General features: G+C 33.0%; 1 protein-coding gene across 2 annotated transcripts in view; it reads right to left on the bottom strand.

Annotated features, from left to right (window-relative positions):
* LOC115210374 (microphthalmia-associated transcription factor) overlaps positions 1 to 17,500 on the bottom strand; it is a 97,989-nt gene that overhangs the window by 20,183 nt on the left and 60,306 nt on the right. For both annotated transcript variants that reach the window (XM_029778939.2, XM_029778940.2), the window contains exon 3: positions 8,661 to 8,921. In XM_029778939.2, the coding sequence (XP_029634799.1) occupies positions 8,661 to 8,921 (261 nt within the window). The remainder of the gene's footprint in view (positions 1 to 8,660; positions 8,922 to 17,500) is intronic.

Below are 17,500 nucleotides of genomic sequence, written 5' to 3'. Positions count from 1 at the left end.
ACCATGTTGTTGGTAAGCAAGCTAATAACCACACAGCCACTCCTGCACCTATGTTCATAATTTCTTTACTAGGCATGACTGAGGTAAAGCAGCTTGCTTGGCAACTACATGGTTTTGAGTTCAGTCCCACTGTATGGTACCTTGGGCAAATGTCTTCTGTTATTGTCCTTGGGCAATCAATGCCTTGTGAGTGGATTTGGTGGATGAAAACTGTATTATGGTCCAAAATACGAGGAACACTAAGATGAAATGAAAGAAATGGAAAAATCCTTTCCTGATCTGCAGACAAAGTATGCTGAAAAGATACACATACATCTACGTATGTATTGTATGCACCATCACTTGACAACTGGTGTTGGTTTGTTTACATCCCCGTAACTTAATGGTTTGGCAAAAGAGATCGATAGAATAAGTACCAGGTTTAAAATAAAACTGTGCGACACATTGGGCAAGTGTCCTGTACTGTCTTTGACCAATGGTATGAGAGTGAATTTGGTAGATGGAAACTGTGGGGAAGCTCATTGTATGTGTGTGTTTGTTCCCCCACCACAGCACTTGATGTAGATTGTAACCATCATTTTTAATGTTCATATTTCTATGCTTGCACGGGCCAGATGGAGTTTATTGAGGCAAATAATCTATGGCTGGATGCCCTTTTTTTTGTCAGTCCTTGCCTGTTTCCAAAGCAAGCTAATAATTCCCCATGGCCAGACATCTTTTTATAGAATATTGGAAATGCATGAATGACACTCATTTACAACTATCACACAATGTCCAGAGAAGGAGGCACAAACATAAATTGAAAATTAACCAAAATTTAGAATTTGTCTATCACAAGAGCATTTTTATTTAAATAAACCCTAAAAGAAGGGCTAGTGATCAAAGATCAACAGTTCCCTCATTGGAACAACATTCTATATATATATATATATATATATATAATATATATATATATATATATATATAATTTGATTAAAAAATTCTATATGTGGCTGAAGAGTGCTCTACATTTTAAAACTGATGTAATACATTGTTTAATTAAATGAAGTAGCATGAAACGATTGTACTACACTACTTTGGATATCCTTGTTGCTTATTTTGATTATAATCACCCCATTTGATTTATATGGATACTCTCGGAATGGTTGGCGTTAGGAAGGGCATCCAGCTGTAGAAACACTGCCAGATCTGACTGGCCTGGTGCACCCTTCGGGCTTGCCAGACCCCAGTTGAACCGTCCAACCCATGCTAGCATGGAAAGCGGACGTTAAACGATGATGATGATGATGATGATGAATACCATACCAAATTCTGGTGCCTTTAACTTAAGTACCATATTCATCTGAATCTAAATTTTGATGAACTTATATATATATATATTATGGATATTGTAGTTTCAATTAAAATACCAATTCTGCTCTGTATTGATAGACAATTTTCTTGAGTGAACTCAAAAACATTAGTCTTTATATGCTTATATTAATACAAGACTTTAAACTCATATGTTCAATGAAACTTCTATTTGTATTCCATAATGCCATGCTCTTCCACAATATAAATGTACTTAAACAGCAAAGATTCTCAAATGCTTTGTTATTTCTCTTCGTTTTTTTTTTTGCAATATTTAAAAAATTTAACTCTATTTCGAAGATTTTGTTATTCCTTATGAACCCAACATTTTCAAGGTGAAGTAATACTCACATTACTGGGTTGTCCTATTTACACACAGAAAAACAGTTCAAATTGAACAATATTTGGATTCTGATTCACCAAAATACAAAGAATTCAACTGCCTATTGATGGTATTTTAATACTACCATACTGCTCTTGTATTTCCAAAAGCCGGTTAATTCATAAAATGAATCTCGTGATCTACAATTCAACCATCACTCATTGTCCAAAGAACAGGCTATTTTCTATTAATGGCAATAAAAATATTTTACCAAAATGATAATTTCTAAATTCTTGCAAATACACAACACACAATAATTGTTATGGTCACATAAAACCAAAGCACATATAAATATATGAATGTAAGCAAATATTTCAACTTAATACATTCGCATATTTCTGCCATGAATTTTTAAATTGCTGAAAACCAGTTCAAATTACTACTTCCTATTGCGCAGTTAACATTTAGTAATGAATATCTTTGTTAAAGAGGACAATAAACGCTAAGGCAAGACAAACATTACAAATCATATACGTTATTATTATTATTAAAAAAGTTTGAGTCTTACAGCTGGGATATCTCAAAATATGGGATATCCCATCATTGGAGACAAATATGGAAAATGTGAAGGAAATGATGAAATAAAGAAATTATATATATATATATATATATATATATATATATATATATGAAAATTAGAAAAAAACACCTTTTATCAATTCAAAATGAACAATTAAATTACACCATCTAGAATTGTTCAATTTGAATTGATAAAAGGTCATTTTTTCTAATTTATATATATATTATATTTTGTGAAATTTGATTTAGTATTTCTAAATTGAATTTTCCCCTGTAAGTTAGGAATAATATTCCCTTAAATAATAATTATATATATATATATATATATATATATATAATATATATATATATACTTTACTTAAAATCAGCAGAAATTCAACAAAACCTATTAACAAAAACTGTCCAACGAATGGGAACATGAAACTCTGAGTAACAGGTTTTGTTGAATTTCTGCTGCTTTTAAATAAAGCATATTACTCTACCCCTGGTATTTGAGTACTCTTTTTTCCACCTTGTTTCACATTTATGTGTTTACTCCGGTATATATATATATATATATATATATATATATATATATATACATATATATTACTCAGTTTGGGACTAACATTTTGGAATCATTATATTGAATTAGTTCTTAGTGCCAGTATTGCTAAGATATTACAGCTCTAAGTGTAAAATTTTATTTGAGTTTTAAAAGCGAAAGTGTTAATGAATAGTCTTGTTACTGCCAAGATAATAGATTGAAAAAAACATATCAATGTGGCAGGAATATGGTTCTTTAGAAGAATGCTTAACCCTTCAATATTTAACCCTTTGGTATTCAGATTAATTTATCAAATGTAATGCTTATTTTTTCACATTGTTTGGAATTAATCCTGAATTATCTTGTGGCGTTGAGATTTTGATGATGTGATGCTTATTTTTAGAATGACATTGTAGGTTAAGTGTGACAGACTGAATGTGGCCAGTCCTAACACTAAACAAGCAGAGTATTTGAGCTGGATAAGGCTGGATTAAATATTAAAGGGATAAACAAGCCATATCTAGCAAAAATATTTAGTCCATTTTCTTGATCTAAAGAAACAGTCTTAGACAAGTATATTATTAGCATAGTGTATTTCAATGATTTTTTTTCAATTGTAAGGATTTCCATTTTAATTATTAACACTTTCTTTTATGTTATTCCCAGGTAAGAAATCAAATGACAGCTCACCAAAAGGTGGCGGATGTTTTCCTCGAAACAAAATTGGAGGCATGGCTGGCGAGTTATTCCCTGGAGGAATACCAAAATTACAAAACAAAGGTCAAAAACAGAATACCAGCAGGTAATAATAATGAAATTATTGTATACAGTGCTCAGGTACTCAGGTGTTTTATGTTCTAGAACCAGCCTCTCACCCCTACCCTAATAAGTTATTCAAAATCATGAAGCCATGAGATAAAGCATGGTTAATTCAAAACGATGTAAATAAATAAGCATTATGTTTGAAAGAATCTGAATGTTAGAGAATTAAGATGTCCAACGCATATATATATTGGCTTGTCAGATAAATTTGATCATTTCTGTTTTTTCATTTTTTTTATCCTTTCCTTTATTTGAATTAACATGAAAAATATTTTTATTGTAGTGTTTTATTTCATTTATTTATTTATTTATTCTTGTAGCTCTATTCTTCTACAACTTTTCTTTCTTGTTTTTGAAATTTGAATAAATTTTACCTCTTTTAAGAAGAAGAAATGAATGCATTTCAAAGTCTTTAACCCTTTCATTACCAACTCGGCCGAAACTGCCTCTGACTCTGTAGTACAAATGTCTTGTTTTCTTAAGTTTTTAATTAAAATCTTCCACCAAACCTTAGTCACAATTTATGTTCCTAACACTAGCTGAATGGTGACTAAGTTATTCTACTAAATTCTTTGTTATATTTAAAGTAATTGAAAGAAACACAGAGCATCTCAAAATATATACAGTAATGAAGAACACTGGAGATAAATTATCAGAAAATGCCTGAATGCATGGAAAATGAAGAGAAAAAGAGGGATCTGAAGTCTTTAACCCTTTAGTATTCAGTTTATTCTGTCAAATCTAATATCTATTTATTCATATTGATTTGAATTAGTTGTGCATTATCTCATGGCTGTGAGATTTCTTGTGATGTGGCTTTTCACTTTAGGAATGATATTGTAGGATAGATGCAAGAGGCTGGATCTGACTGGATTGAACATAAAACAGGTAGAATATTTGGGCTGGATATGACTGATTTGAATGCTAAAGGGTTAATGTTTACATACAATTTTTCTAAATTCAGAATAAATACAGAAAGTCTTTTTGGGTATGGCACGTTTAAATCGGAAAAGGGATACGGAAAGGAAAAAGAAAAAATACTATGTAAGTCTAAATACTATGTAAAAATCTGAATATTGAAAAAATACTCAATCCACCAAAGAAGAAATTATAGGTAATAATGTTATTTACTGATGTACAAAGAAAATTAATACATCATTTATTAATATTTGTTCTGATTTGCTGAAAAGTAAACTTATTACGTCAATACTAATATCTTTAATGGAAAGATAATCTGAATATCTCTAAGTTAAAAACTTGTTTTAAAATATTTAAGCATCTTTGATCAAGTTTTCAGTTATTTCCCCAATGACTATGCTTCAATCATAATTTCTATATGATTCTAAGTAGCAAGTCCCCAATATCATAATATTTATACTATCAGACAAATAAGCCAGCTGATACAAATATGATTAGCTATTCCGAGTTCTTTTAGTAAACACAACTAGCCAGATGCTGTAAACATTTAATTCCTTTCTTAGTAATAATTTAATCTTCCTCAAACTACATTTTTCAGCTTCTCAACATCTCCACAGATGGCAAATGTATTGTACACAGATTAATACTTTTATCTATCAATGAATATACACAATTGTATGATATACCATATATTACTTATATATCTCAATCACTGATTGAGTAGACCATTATTTAAGAAGGCATTCAACACATTACAGATGCAGAGCTGATATTTCTTCTATTAATTTGATGATGCCATACAACTGTGCAATTATTTCGATGCATTTTTGTATTTCTTCAAAGGCTACAAGCACTTTATATAGAAATCTTAGCTTTCAAGACCATGTTTCTTTTCCTTAAGTGTAACAAAAACAACAAAAAAAAAACCCCACCAGCTAAGATAACAGATTATATACTTTCAGCACATTCGATATATTTCTTTTCCTATTAATGATGAATTGTCCTTCATGTATCTGAAGATGACCAGGTTACCAGCTTTACACTTTGTGGGTCCTGAGGTGGCTTATTAGGCCAATATTAGCATAAAGTCCATGGTTACAATGGGGTCACATCATCATCGTTTAACATCCACTTTCCATGCTAGCATGGGTTGGACGATTTGACTGAGGACTGATGAACCAGATGGATGCACCAGGCTCCAATCTTGATCTGGCAGAGTTTCTACAGCTATTATATTAGATTATATCCAAGAATAAATTAATTACATACAAAAAGGTTTCTGTATTGTTTTATTTGAATTTTGGCTTGGCATTGGGGGAAATTCTCTATTAAGCTATTCTTCATGACATTCAAGGCCTAGAGAATAGCTCATGTAACATACACTGCTGATCATTTTAATCCTTTAGCATTTAAACCGGCCATATCCGGCCAAAAGTATTCTGCCTGTTTTATGTTCAAACTGGCCAGATCTGGTCTCTCTCACACCAACCCTACAATATCGTTTTAAAAATTAACAGCTCCCTCATTAAAATCTCATAACTACAAGATAATGCATGGTTAGTTCAAAACAATGTGGATAAAAAAAGCATTAATTTTGGCAGAATAATGCGAACACTAAAGGGTTAAAGAACTTTTTCTTTTGTGTAGTAAACTATGAACCTTCATGAATGATAGAAAAAATATTTAATGAAAAATATTTGGTCACATGTCTTTTGGTGTTGCCATTAAATTTAACAATATGGAAACAGGCCCTCTTATTTGTAGATGCTTATATTTGGATTACACTGAATCTACAATTATTACTATTAATTCTACTTCCTAATCTATTTCATTAAACACTCAGAAATTTTGAACAATTTACTGCGGGCTTAGTCCACTCCTGTAGTCTTAATACCATAAACATCCACCCACCACATACACAGATAAATAATCCAAGATGAATGCATTCACACACATATAGAATACAACATCTGCTTTCATTCTATTCTTATGGTATACAACAGTTAAATGTCTCTAGTGTAACAATAGGACATTCTTCAATCCGGCAATTCTCCCCACCACCCATTAGACCTACGGTACTCTTCCACTTTCCACCATGATGTCAAAAGAAATGATAAAGGACACAACCTATGGAATTAAAAAAAAATCTTAAGGTGATAAACAACTGCAGTTCCACTTCCCCCTTTATGATAATAATAAGAATAATGATGATAATGATAATAATGATAATAATAATATTAATAATAATAAGGATAATAATAATAATGATAATAATAATGATGATGATAATGATAATAATAATAATGATAATAATAATAATAATGATAATAATAATAATGATAATAATGATAATAATAATAATGATAATAATAATGATAATAATAATAATAATAATAATGATGATAATAATAATAATGATAATGATGATAATAATAATGATGATAATAATAATGATGATAATAATAATGATAATAATAATAATGATAATAATAATGATAATAATGATAATAATAATAATAATAATAATAATAATAATGATAATAATAAGAAGAAGAAGTAGAGACAACAATAACGACTCAACAGTCGTCTCAGACTCCTACATAAAAAGAAATGCCCCGCTCCCCCCAATTAACAGACATATTCAAATGAACCAATCAGAAACAGCGAAGGACAAAACAAATAAATGAATAAATAAATAAAAACCCTGCTCATGCACAACAACAATATGAATAGCTAATTACAGTACTTCTTAAAAGAAAATTAAATTCCACAGCTGAAATGGGATTAACATACTCAAGATGTCAGTGCAGAAGTGTTGGAAGCTTAACCCCTAATCTTAATCTTGGCCTTCGGCGAAAAATATGACTTCTGGAGAAGCAATGCATACACACATACACACATTTGTTGTATGTGTAAAAGTTGTCCTTTTCAAAGTACAAGAATAAGTTTCATTCGTTTCGTCTCTGTTTTTCTATGCTGGCATGGGTTGGAAAGACATTTATTCGAGGCAATATTTTTACGGCTGAATGCCCTTCCGGCCACTGACCCTTCTTTTTAAAATTACCATATCTGATGGCATAAAAAACACAACGGCTTACTAGGCATACCCCAAATTCAACAGTGCATATTCAGGAAAAGAAATTTTAGCGTCTTAAAACTTAACTTTGCATATAGGGCCTAGGGTGAATTAAAAAAATTTTTTTTTGACAAAACATCTATCTTATATGACATAAAATGCAGTAAGGAATTTTTCATTCTGCTACTTTGAGAGAGCAAAACTACAGGATATAATATCTACCAGTAATCTTCCTTTAGAACTGCTGGGCATTTGTGTACAAACAAGTTTTCCAACTAGCACACATCATCATCATCATCGTTTAACGTCCGTTTTCCATGCTAGCATGGGTTGGATGGTTCGACCAGGGTCTGGGAAGCCAGGAGGCTGCACCAGACTCCAGTCTGATCTGGTGGAGTTTCTACAGCTGGATGCCCTTCCTAACGCCAACCACTCCAAGAGTGTAGTGGGTACTTTTACATGCCACCGGCATGTTACTTAGGCGTTACTGGCAACAGCCACGCTCAGATGGTGCTTTTTATGTGCCACCTGCACAGGAGTCAGACCAGCGGCACTGGCAATGAACTCGCTCGAATGTTTTTTCATGTGCCTCCAGCACAAGTGCCGGTAAGGCGATGCAGGTAACGATCATGCTCGAACGGTGCTTTTTACGTGCCACCAACATGGAAGCCAGTTTGTTGCTCTGGCAATGATCATGCTTGGATGGTACTCTTAGCGCTCCACTAGCACATATATATATATATGCATACTAATGTCAATAAATGCTTTCTTATAACTTGTTTTAATCCTTTAGCATTCAGATTACTTTATCAAATGCAATATTTATTTCTTCACATGATTTTGAATTAATTATGCATTATCTTATGGCTTTGAGATTTCAATGATGTGATTGTTTATTTTTAGAATGACTCTTTAAGGCCGGTTTAAAAGGCCAGATCTGGTTAGTCTGAGCGAAAAAGAACAGGTAAACTATTTAGGCCAGATCTGGCCGATTTAAATACCACAGGGTTAAAATATATTTAGCATTCATAGAACATAAACATTAAAATAAATGAACAAAAACTCACATCTGTGGGAGCAGGATTTGCTACTGCTGGTAAAGGTAAAGGACTGTCTGGATTAGTCAAAGGAGCACTGGCTGTGTGGAGTACGTCACTCTGATCGGTAATATTGGTACCCTGAAGTGCCACCATATTGGGCATGGACTGTGTATTTCCTGGAACACTTGTGGATCCTGATACTTGCTTTTCATGTAAGAACAGCTGAATCTGCTGGTTTTGCTTCTGCTGGATATGGTATTTTGTAGGATGTTCAAGTTGAGTCTTGACCTGGAAAATAGTTTTAAAATGAAGGAATTCATGAGATGCTATGAAATGGATAAACATTTAAACTGTTTACAAATGGATTATAGTAGGATTAACAATATCACTATGATTATTTAATCTATATATACATATATAATCATCAGTAAGTTATAAATCTGAAAAAGAAGCACTTCTAAATTATAGAGCAGGAGAGTATATCAAGATAGGTATGGCAGCTTTATGGGGTTACCCTAGGTGTCCATAAAGCATTTAACATTACAGCATTTCTTCAGACTTTAAACCCATTGACCTATATATATATATATATATATATATATATATATATATATATATGGGAAAAGCGTGCAAGAGTAATTAAACATAGCAAAATATACAGAACAGAGAGAAAACAAGAAATATACAAAATTCATCAAAGAAGAACAGAATGTCATCATCATTGATTCAACATTCACTTTTCCATGCTTGCATGGATCAGATGGAATTTATGGAGACAGATTTTCTATTGCTGGGTGTCAGCAAGGTAACATTTTGGCCGGACATGTTTTTGTAGAGTATTGGACTGATTGACATTCATTTACAATAATCATATAATGTCAACACAAAGTGATACAAACACACATACACATGCATACTTACACACACACACGACAGGCTTCTTTTAGTTTCTGTCTAATAAATCTACTCACAAAGGTCGACTTAGCCTGTCATCCTTTCGGGGTTGATAAATTAAGTACCAGATATGCACTGGGGTCGATGTAATCGACTTAATCCCTTTGTCTGTCCTTGTTGATCCCCTCTATGTTTTAGCCCCTTGTGGGCAATAAAAAAAAATCTACTCACAAAGCTTTGGTCAGCTCAGGTCTATAGGAAAATACACTTCCCTAAGGTTCCATGCAGTGGGACTGCACCTGGAACCATGTGGTAGGCAAGTAATCTTTACATTAAATCACTTCTACATGTCCAGCCGAGGATGTAAGACATTTTTTTTCGTCACAAGTGAGTAGTTTATCCAAGGTGATATCAGTTTACATATGTATCTAGCTTGATTATCCTTTTCTACTATAGGCACAAAGCCTGAAATTTTGGAGGAAGGGGCCAGTCGATTGGATCGACCCAAGTACGCAACTGATACTTAATTTATCGGCCCCGAATGGATGAAAGGCAAAGTCGACCTCAGCAGAATTTGAACTCAGAACATAGAGGCAGACAAAATACCTATTTCTTTACTACCCACAAGGGGCTAAACACAGATGGGACAAACAAGTACAAACAAATGGATCAAGTGCATCCCTGGTACTTAATTTATCGACCCCAAAAGGATGAAAAGCAAAGTCGACCTTGGTGGAATTTGAACTCAGAATGTACAGGCAGACAAAATACCACTAAATATTTCTCCTGGTGTGCTAACATTTCTGCCAGCTTGCCGCCAATCTGGTTTGATTATTGTGATCATGACTAGGAAGTCAGAGACAAGAGAGTAGTGATGCTAACCCAGCACAACCATTCCTCAATATAATCCAAATCTAGTGCAAGTCAAGACTCTTCTAGTGTAATTCAAGATTCAAAAATCTTCAAACTATAAAATTAAACAAATAGATGACTGTTCTTTTTATTTTTGCAACAGGTAGGGTAGCACATGCATTTGTAACAATGGAATACCACCACATCCATAACAACCTTGCACATGAAGGCACACAGAAGACACAAAATAGGTTAGAGCACTGATTGTATCTATTGTTGATGATACTCTTTGAGAAGTTCTGTCAGTGTCTAAAAGATGTGAGTTTTGATTGTCTTCAAAGGTTAAGAAGAAACCTTACAGCAAATTAAAACAAAGGCAAAGAATAAATATTTCCAAGTCAATAAGTTCAATATACTGTTGCAATAAAAAGCTGAAACAGAAGCCAATGTAATGATATTTTCTCAAACTTATTTAATGAGAGAGAGAGAGAGAGAGAGAGAGAGAGAGAGAGCCAGAGAATATTATCTTTAAGGGAGAACACTAAATGCTTTGGTTTTCAAGGGAAAAATAATTTTGACATCATTTTATGCTTGAGCAATATAACAACTGGTGTTCAAAATTGACCATAAAAAATATCTGGAAAAAACTAGTAAATAAAGAGCATCTATATATTATCAGCATCATTGTTTAACATCCACCTTCCATACTGGCAATATATGTTTATATATATATATATATTATATATATATATATATATATCAAAATAAGCAACAAGTATATCCTGAGGTAATGTAGTATGATCGTTTCATGCAACTCCATTTAATTGAACAATGCAATCACTACATTAATTTAAATGCAGAGCAATCATCAGCTGCACAAAGACACAGAATTTAATTAAATTACAACAGATGGACTCATTAGTATAATTTTGCCTAAAATCTCCAAGAAGTTAAAGAGATAGACAAAGAACACTGTTGCCCTTCCTTCCACTTAGAAGCTACTAAGTTATCAGGAAGAAAGTCTTTTTACAGATTTTGCTTGTCACTTATATATATATATATATATATATATATACACACACATACACACATATATACATTATATATATGTGCACACACATACTACTATTATTTTCTATGTAACTGTTCTTGGGGACATAGGAACTAGTAGAAATTCATAATTGTAATTTGCATAACAGTGCAAACCTCAACAATAAAAATAATTAATTGGAGGCTTAAACAGTGATAAGACAAGTAGAAACATGAAGTAAACTTACATGGATGTTTACATAAAGCAAACATTTAAGCTTGCTCTGTGACTGTAGGTGTGTGTGTGATAAAAATAAGAACACATCCTGCTTATATATAAATATATATATATGGAAATCATATACAATATGTTGGATAAATATATGACTGGTTTTCATTACGAAGAAAGATCCGTGTGTAAACAACAGAAGCTTTGTGCGCATAAAATTTCCTAACCCAAAACTGACCCATTTTATTTCACAATTAAATTTTAAATTCTTTTCTATTACATGCACCCACACATAAATATATGCATATATATATATATATATATATAAAACAAATAAGTAACAAGGATGTCAAAGTATTAGTGTATTCACCCTACCTCAAGCTGTGTGGATAATATTGGACTGACTTGGAGCCTCAACTTAAGTACCTAATTCAACTGAATTTTAATTATTTCTTATAAATACACACACACACACATATATATATATATATTCATATATATCTATATATATGTATAGACGTCTATCTATCTATCTATCTATCTATCTAAATATATATATATATATATATATATATATATATATATATATGTAATATGTGACAATTATTCGGTAGCCATGGTAAAACTCCGATTTTCGGATGCTGAGGTGGAAATCCACGCCACCATCTCTTCAGTTATCCGGCTGAAAAACGCTAAGGTGAGAGAGTGCTATATATATATATATATATATATATATATATATATATATATATATGAGAAACACCTTAATTTTTATATATGTTTCATTAAATACACAGATGTGTTCAAATACCTTTTAATTCAAAACCTTTGTTTATATATAAAAAAAAAAAAGCAGGCACAAAATCTGTTCAATTCTTGAAAATAAGACCCTGAATACCTAGAAATATTGAATATGAACTAAGGAGCTTTATGGCTCTAAACGACTGGTTCTCAGCTATTCTTTTATCTATAGACCCCTTTGATTACTAATCTATTCTGGTGTCCCCTCCCCACAGTTATTTGATGTTTGAAATCTAATTTTATAGACACTTCTTTCAAAACTCCTATTTTATTTATCACACATTAATTAACCTGTGTACTTTGAACTTGCAACAGATACACCTAAAGCAAATTTTTTTTCATGGAAACCTAAAATACAACTGTGGGTCTTCAATTTAGTATTTTGCTTGCATGGACCACAAAAATCTTATATGGACCTTCAAAAGAACTGCTACTCTAAACTAACAATAAAAGAATAAGAAATGAGGAGAAAAATCTAAAATAAAAAAGGATAAAATTCGCACTTAGTCATGTACCAAATGAAACATATATATATTCTTTTCTACTCTAGGCCCAAGGCCCAAAATTTTTGGGGAGGGAGGCCAGTCAATTAGATCGACCTCAGTATGCAACTGGTACTCAATTTATTGACCCCAAAAGGATGAAAGGCAAAGTCGACCCCGGTGGAATTTGAACTCTGAACGTAAGCATTTCGCCCAGCCTGCTAACGATTCTGCCAGCTCATTGCCTTCCAAATGAAATATATAAATACCACTTCATTATACATTGACTTAATACACTGTATACAATATGTGTAAATGAAAATTTCATTCTTAATAATATAATTACCATCACCTCTATCACATCTTGAACATACCTGACCATTTCCACCCTGAATATTCAAACCAGGAACCTCTACTTGTCACTCAACTTCTATCCACCACTACACATTCCATAACCATAGCCATCATCACTATCATCATCATTATCGTCATTGTTGTATCTATGTGATGCTTGGTGTTACAAAGGGCATCCAGCTGTAGAAGCCATGCCAAAGCAGACAGTGGAGTCCAATGCAGCCCCCTGGATTGCCAGCACCTGTCAAACTGTCGAACCTATAGGAGCATGGACAACAGATGTTAAATGATTATCATGGGTGCCTGTATTTATCAAAATGTTAACCTTTGTACTTTAACCAATCTTAGTACCACTTTTATTACAGTGATACTTGTCAAAACTATCATTTAATGCCAAACCAAGGAGGCACAAACACAAATACACACACAACAGGCTTCCTTCAGTTTCCATCTGCTAAATCAATTCACATGGCGTTGGTCAGTCCAGCGTCATGCAGTGGGACTGAACTCAAATCTTCATGACTTGAATAGCATACATAGATATGTACAATGATGATGATTGTGTATGCGTATTTATCTTTATCTCCTCTCTCAAACACACACACGTTTTTAATGATGGAGCTTGAAGCAAATAATGCTACAAATAAGAGTGTCTAAATATTGGGTGATAAAAAAAGACACCTTGGACATATATCCAAAGAATTTTGTAATTCAATATTCTATATGCAATATGATTATAGCTTTATCTAGTTCAAGCTCCACTGTTAAAAACAAATTATTTCAGGTCTCTCAGTTTCCAAATTTTTATGATGTAAACAATGTGTGTGTGTGTGTGTGAATGTATATATGGCTGTGTGGTAAGTAGCTTGCTTACCAACCACATGGTTCTGGGTTCAGTCTCACTGCATGGCACCTTGAGTAAATATTTTCTACTATAGCCTCAGGCCAACCAAAGACTTGGGAGTGGATTTGGTAGACAGAAACTGAAAGAAGCCTGTCGTGTAGATATATATATATATATGTGTGTGTGTGTGTGTGTGAATATGTTTGTGTGTCTGTTTGTCCTCCCACCATCACTTGACAGACGATGCTGGCATGTTTACATCCACGTAACTTAGCGGTTCAGTAAAAGACACCAATAGAATAAGTACTAAGCTTACAAAGAATAAGTTGACTTGCTTGACTAAAGGTGGTGCTCCAGCATGGCCCGTCAAATGACGCTGTTGTGTGTGTGTACAGATATATATATATATATATATATATAATAATCTTTACCTGCATGAGTTGTTGAGTAGTGTTGTCTGGGAGATGGTAGTGAAATAGTTAGTTTTAACTGCTATTTCTAAATTTCGGTATGTGGTGAAGCAAATTTTTGCTGAACCCTAATTATAATTATACTCATAATTATAGGATTTTTGTATATATATAAATATATATATAAATTTAAAATGAGGGTGAGAAATTAGATATTAATTTAATTAACATCGATTTCACACCAGGGGTCTAGCATATAAAAAAACTGAAGGTTCAGTAAAATTGTATTATATACATATCAGAGGAAAACCACTATGTGGACACCCTTATGCTAGAAATAGATCCGCTCACACAACAGAGAGAAAAGGTGGGGAGAGAGAGAGAGAGAGAAAGAAAAAGTGACAGAAATAGAAACAGGGTGAGAGTGTAAAATGTTCTTCACACACACACACACACACATACACACACAAGCAGTAATTTCAAATACCCACATAAATGATATTGTTTCCTTAACTCCTACACATCTGAAATTTGTTTCTTTACATACATGAAACCTTTTATAACTTAATTGCAATGTAATATCACCAAAACAATAATACAATAACGGCATAAATTCCTAAAAGCAAATTGCCTTAAAAAAATTCACTTCATTAACTATACGAATCAAAATTAATGACATCCATATTCACTAAAGTAAATTGTTTCACAGAATATAGATAATAGATCGTATATCATCATCATCCTTATTTAATGTCCACTTTTCCATGCATGCTTGTGTCAGATGGAGTTTGTTGAGGTAGATCTTCTACAGCTGGATGCCCTTGCTGTTGCCTACCTTTACCTATGATTTTCATGGAAGACTAGAAATGAACAACTTTGCTTGTATGATGATGATGATGATGCTCATTTCTAACCATCACATGACATTTTGACAAGAGTACATCCAAACACACACATACACACATGATGGGTTTCTTTCAATTCTTGTTTCTTTACTACCCACAAGGGGCTAAACATAGAGAGGATAATCAAGGACAGACAAAGAGATTAAGTCGATTACATCGGCCCCAGTGCGTAACTGGTACTTAATTTATCGACACTGAAAGGATGAAAGGCAAAGTCGACCCTGGCGGAATTTGAACTGAGAGTGTAACAGTAGACGAAATACCTATTTTTTTACTACCCACAAGGGGCTAAACACAGAGAGGACAAACAAGGTCAGACAAACAGATTAAGTCAATTATATCGACCCCAGTGCAAAGATGAAAGGCAAAGTCGACCTCGGCGGAATTTGAACTCAGAACGTAGCGGCAGACGAAATACCGCTGAGCATTTCGCCCAGCATGCTAACGATTCTGCCAGCTCGCCGCCTGATGGAATGTTTCCAGTTAATCAGTGAGCTTGTCAATATGAAGAAATGATTTGTCTGCACACTGTAGCCATCTCTTTGATATGAATATGAAATGATGGGGTTGCTTTTCTAAATTTCAGGGTCAGATTTAGATAATAACTTGAGAATTGCGTATTCAGATTGCAATGAATTAGAGGGCTAATGGTGAAAATAATGAATTACTTGAAAGCATTTTGTATTTAATTACATGTTATTTTCAGCTCCCCTATAAATGGTATTGAGGCCTTTCTGTAAGTTGTCATAAACAAGATTGCCATGTAAAAATTACCCAAGACACTTTGGCATTACGACAGGCATCTCATGGTAGAAACCACGCCAAAACAGACAATTGGAGCTTGGTACAACTCTCTGGCTCGCCAGCTCCAGTCAAACCATCCAACCCATGCCAGCATGGAAAATAGGCATCAAATGATGAAGTTGATAATGATGATACTATTTTCTTCAGCTCAAACTGTACGTGGCATTGTGACCTTTCTGTAAGTTGTTATAAACAAGATTCTTGATTACCTTTAGTAGGTTGGTACAATTAGCACAGCTAGGGATGTTCTAACAGTTTTTGTGTGTTTTTAAATGGCTTATAAACACCTTCCAGGTGTGAAATGTGTGCATATATATATATAATAGAAAATTACTATTTGTAAATTTCTCAACGGGAGACATTGAGTAACAGTACTCTAGGGAACAGATTATTTGCCAACTGAGGATATGTTTGTGAAAGCTATTATGAGCAGGAACAGAACCAAAGCAATTACCTAAGACACACTACTCAAGATCACAGCCTATCCAACAGTTTGATATCTGTACTAAGTTGGTTTCCAGCTCCATGTTAAGATCACGTAGCTTATGATGTATTAATTATCCTATGATTGACTTCACTGAAAGACTTCTACATCTACATTTAATTAGTTGAGCATTTTACAATATATAGTCGTAATGCTGGATGTTGTTCTTTTTTATGACATCGCTATGGTAAATTCATCCATTAACCCTTTTGATACCAATTTGCCTGCAACCACCCCTGGTTCCACATTACAAACTTCTAATATTAAAATGATCTAAAACAAAATCTTTTAGAATTTCATGTCAATTTATATTCTAACCCTTACTCTACTGTATTTATTTTGAGATGCTCTGAGTTTCTTTCAATTAATTTTAAATATAACAAAGAATTTAGTAAAATAACTTGGTTATCATTAAGCTGGTGTTAGAAACATAAATTGTGACTAAGGTTTGGTGGAAGATTATAATTCAGATCTTATGAAAACAAGACATTTGTACTACAAAGCCAGAGGCGGTTCAGCTGGGTTGGTATCGAAAGGGCTCAACACCTACCTAATTATCATCATCATTAATAATAATAAAGTTATTTTACAAAATTCTTAATTATTCTCAAAATTAATAGAAATGAAAGCATATGGAAATGAAAGGATTAAATGATAATTATGTAGGTATAAAAGCTTACTTCAAAGGGAGCTTAACTATTTAAATGGAAATGAAATAATTTATTTCCCTCTCTGGCACCTTGAGTGTCTTCTATTACAGAACCAGGTCAGCTAATGCC

This window comes from Octopus sinensis, linkage group LG4, assembly GCF_006345805.1.
Source record: "Octopus sinensis linkage group LG4, ASM634580v1, whole genome shotgun sequence".
In the NCBI taxonomy this organism is placed as follows: domain Eukaryota; kingdom Metazoa; phylum Mollusca; class Cephalopoda; order Octopoda; family Octopodidae; genus Octopus; species Octopus sinensis.
This window is presented reverse-complemented; position numbering and strand designations above follow the sequence as displayed.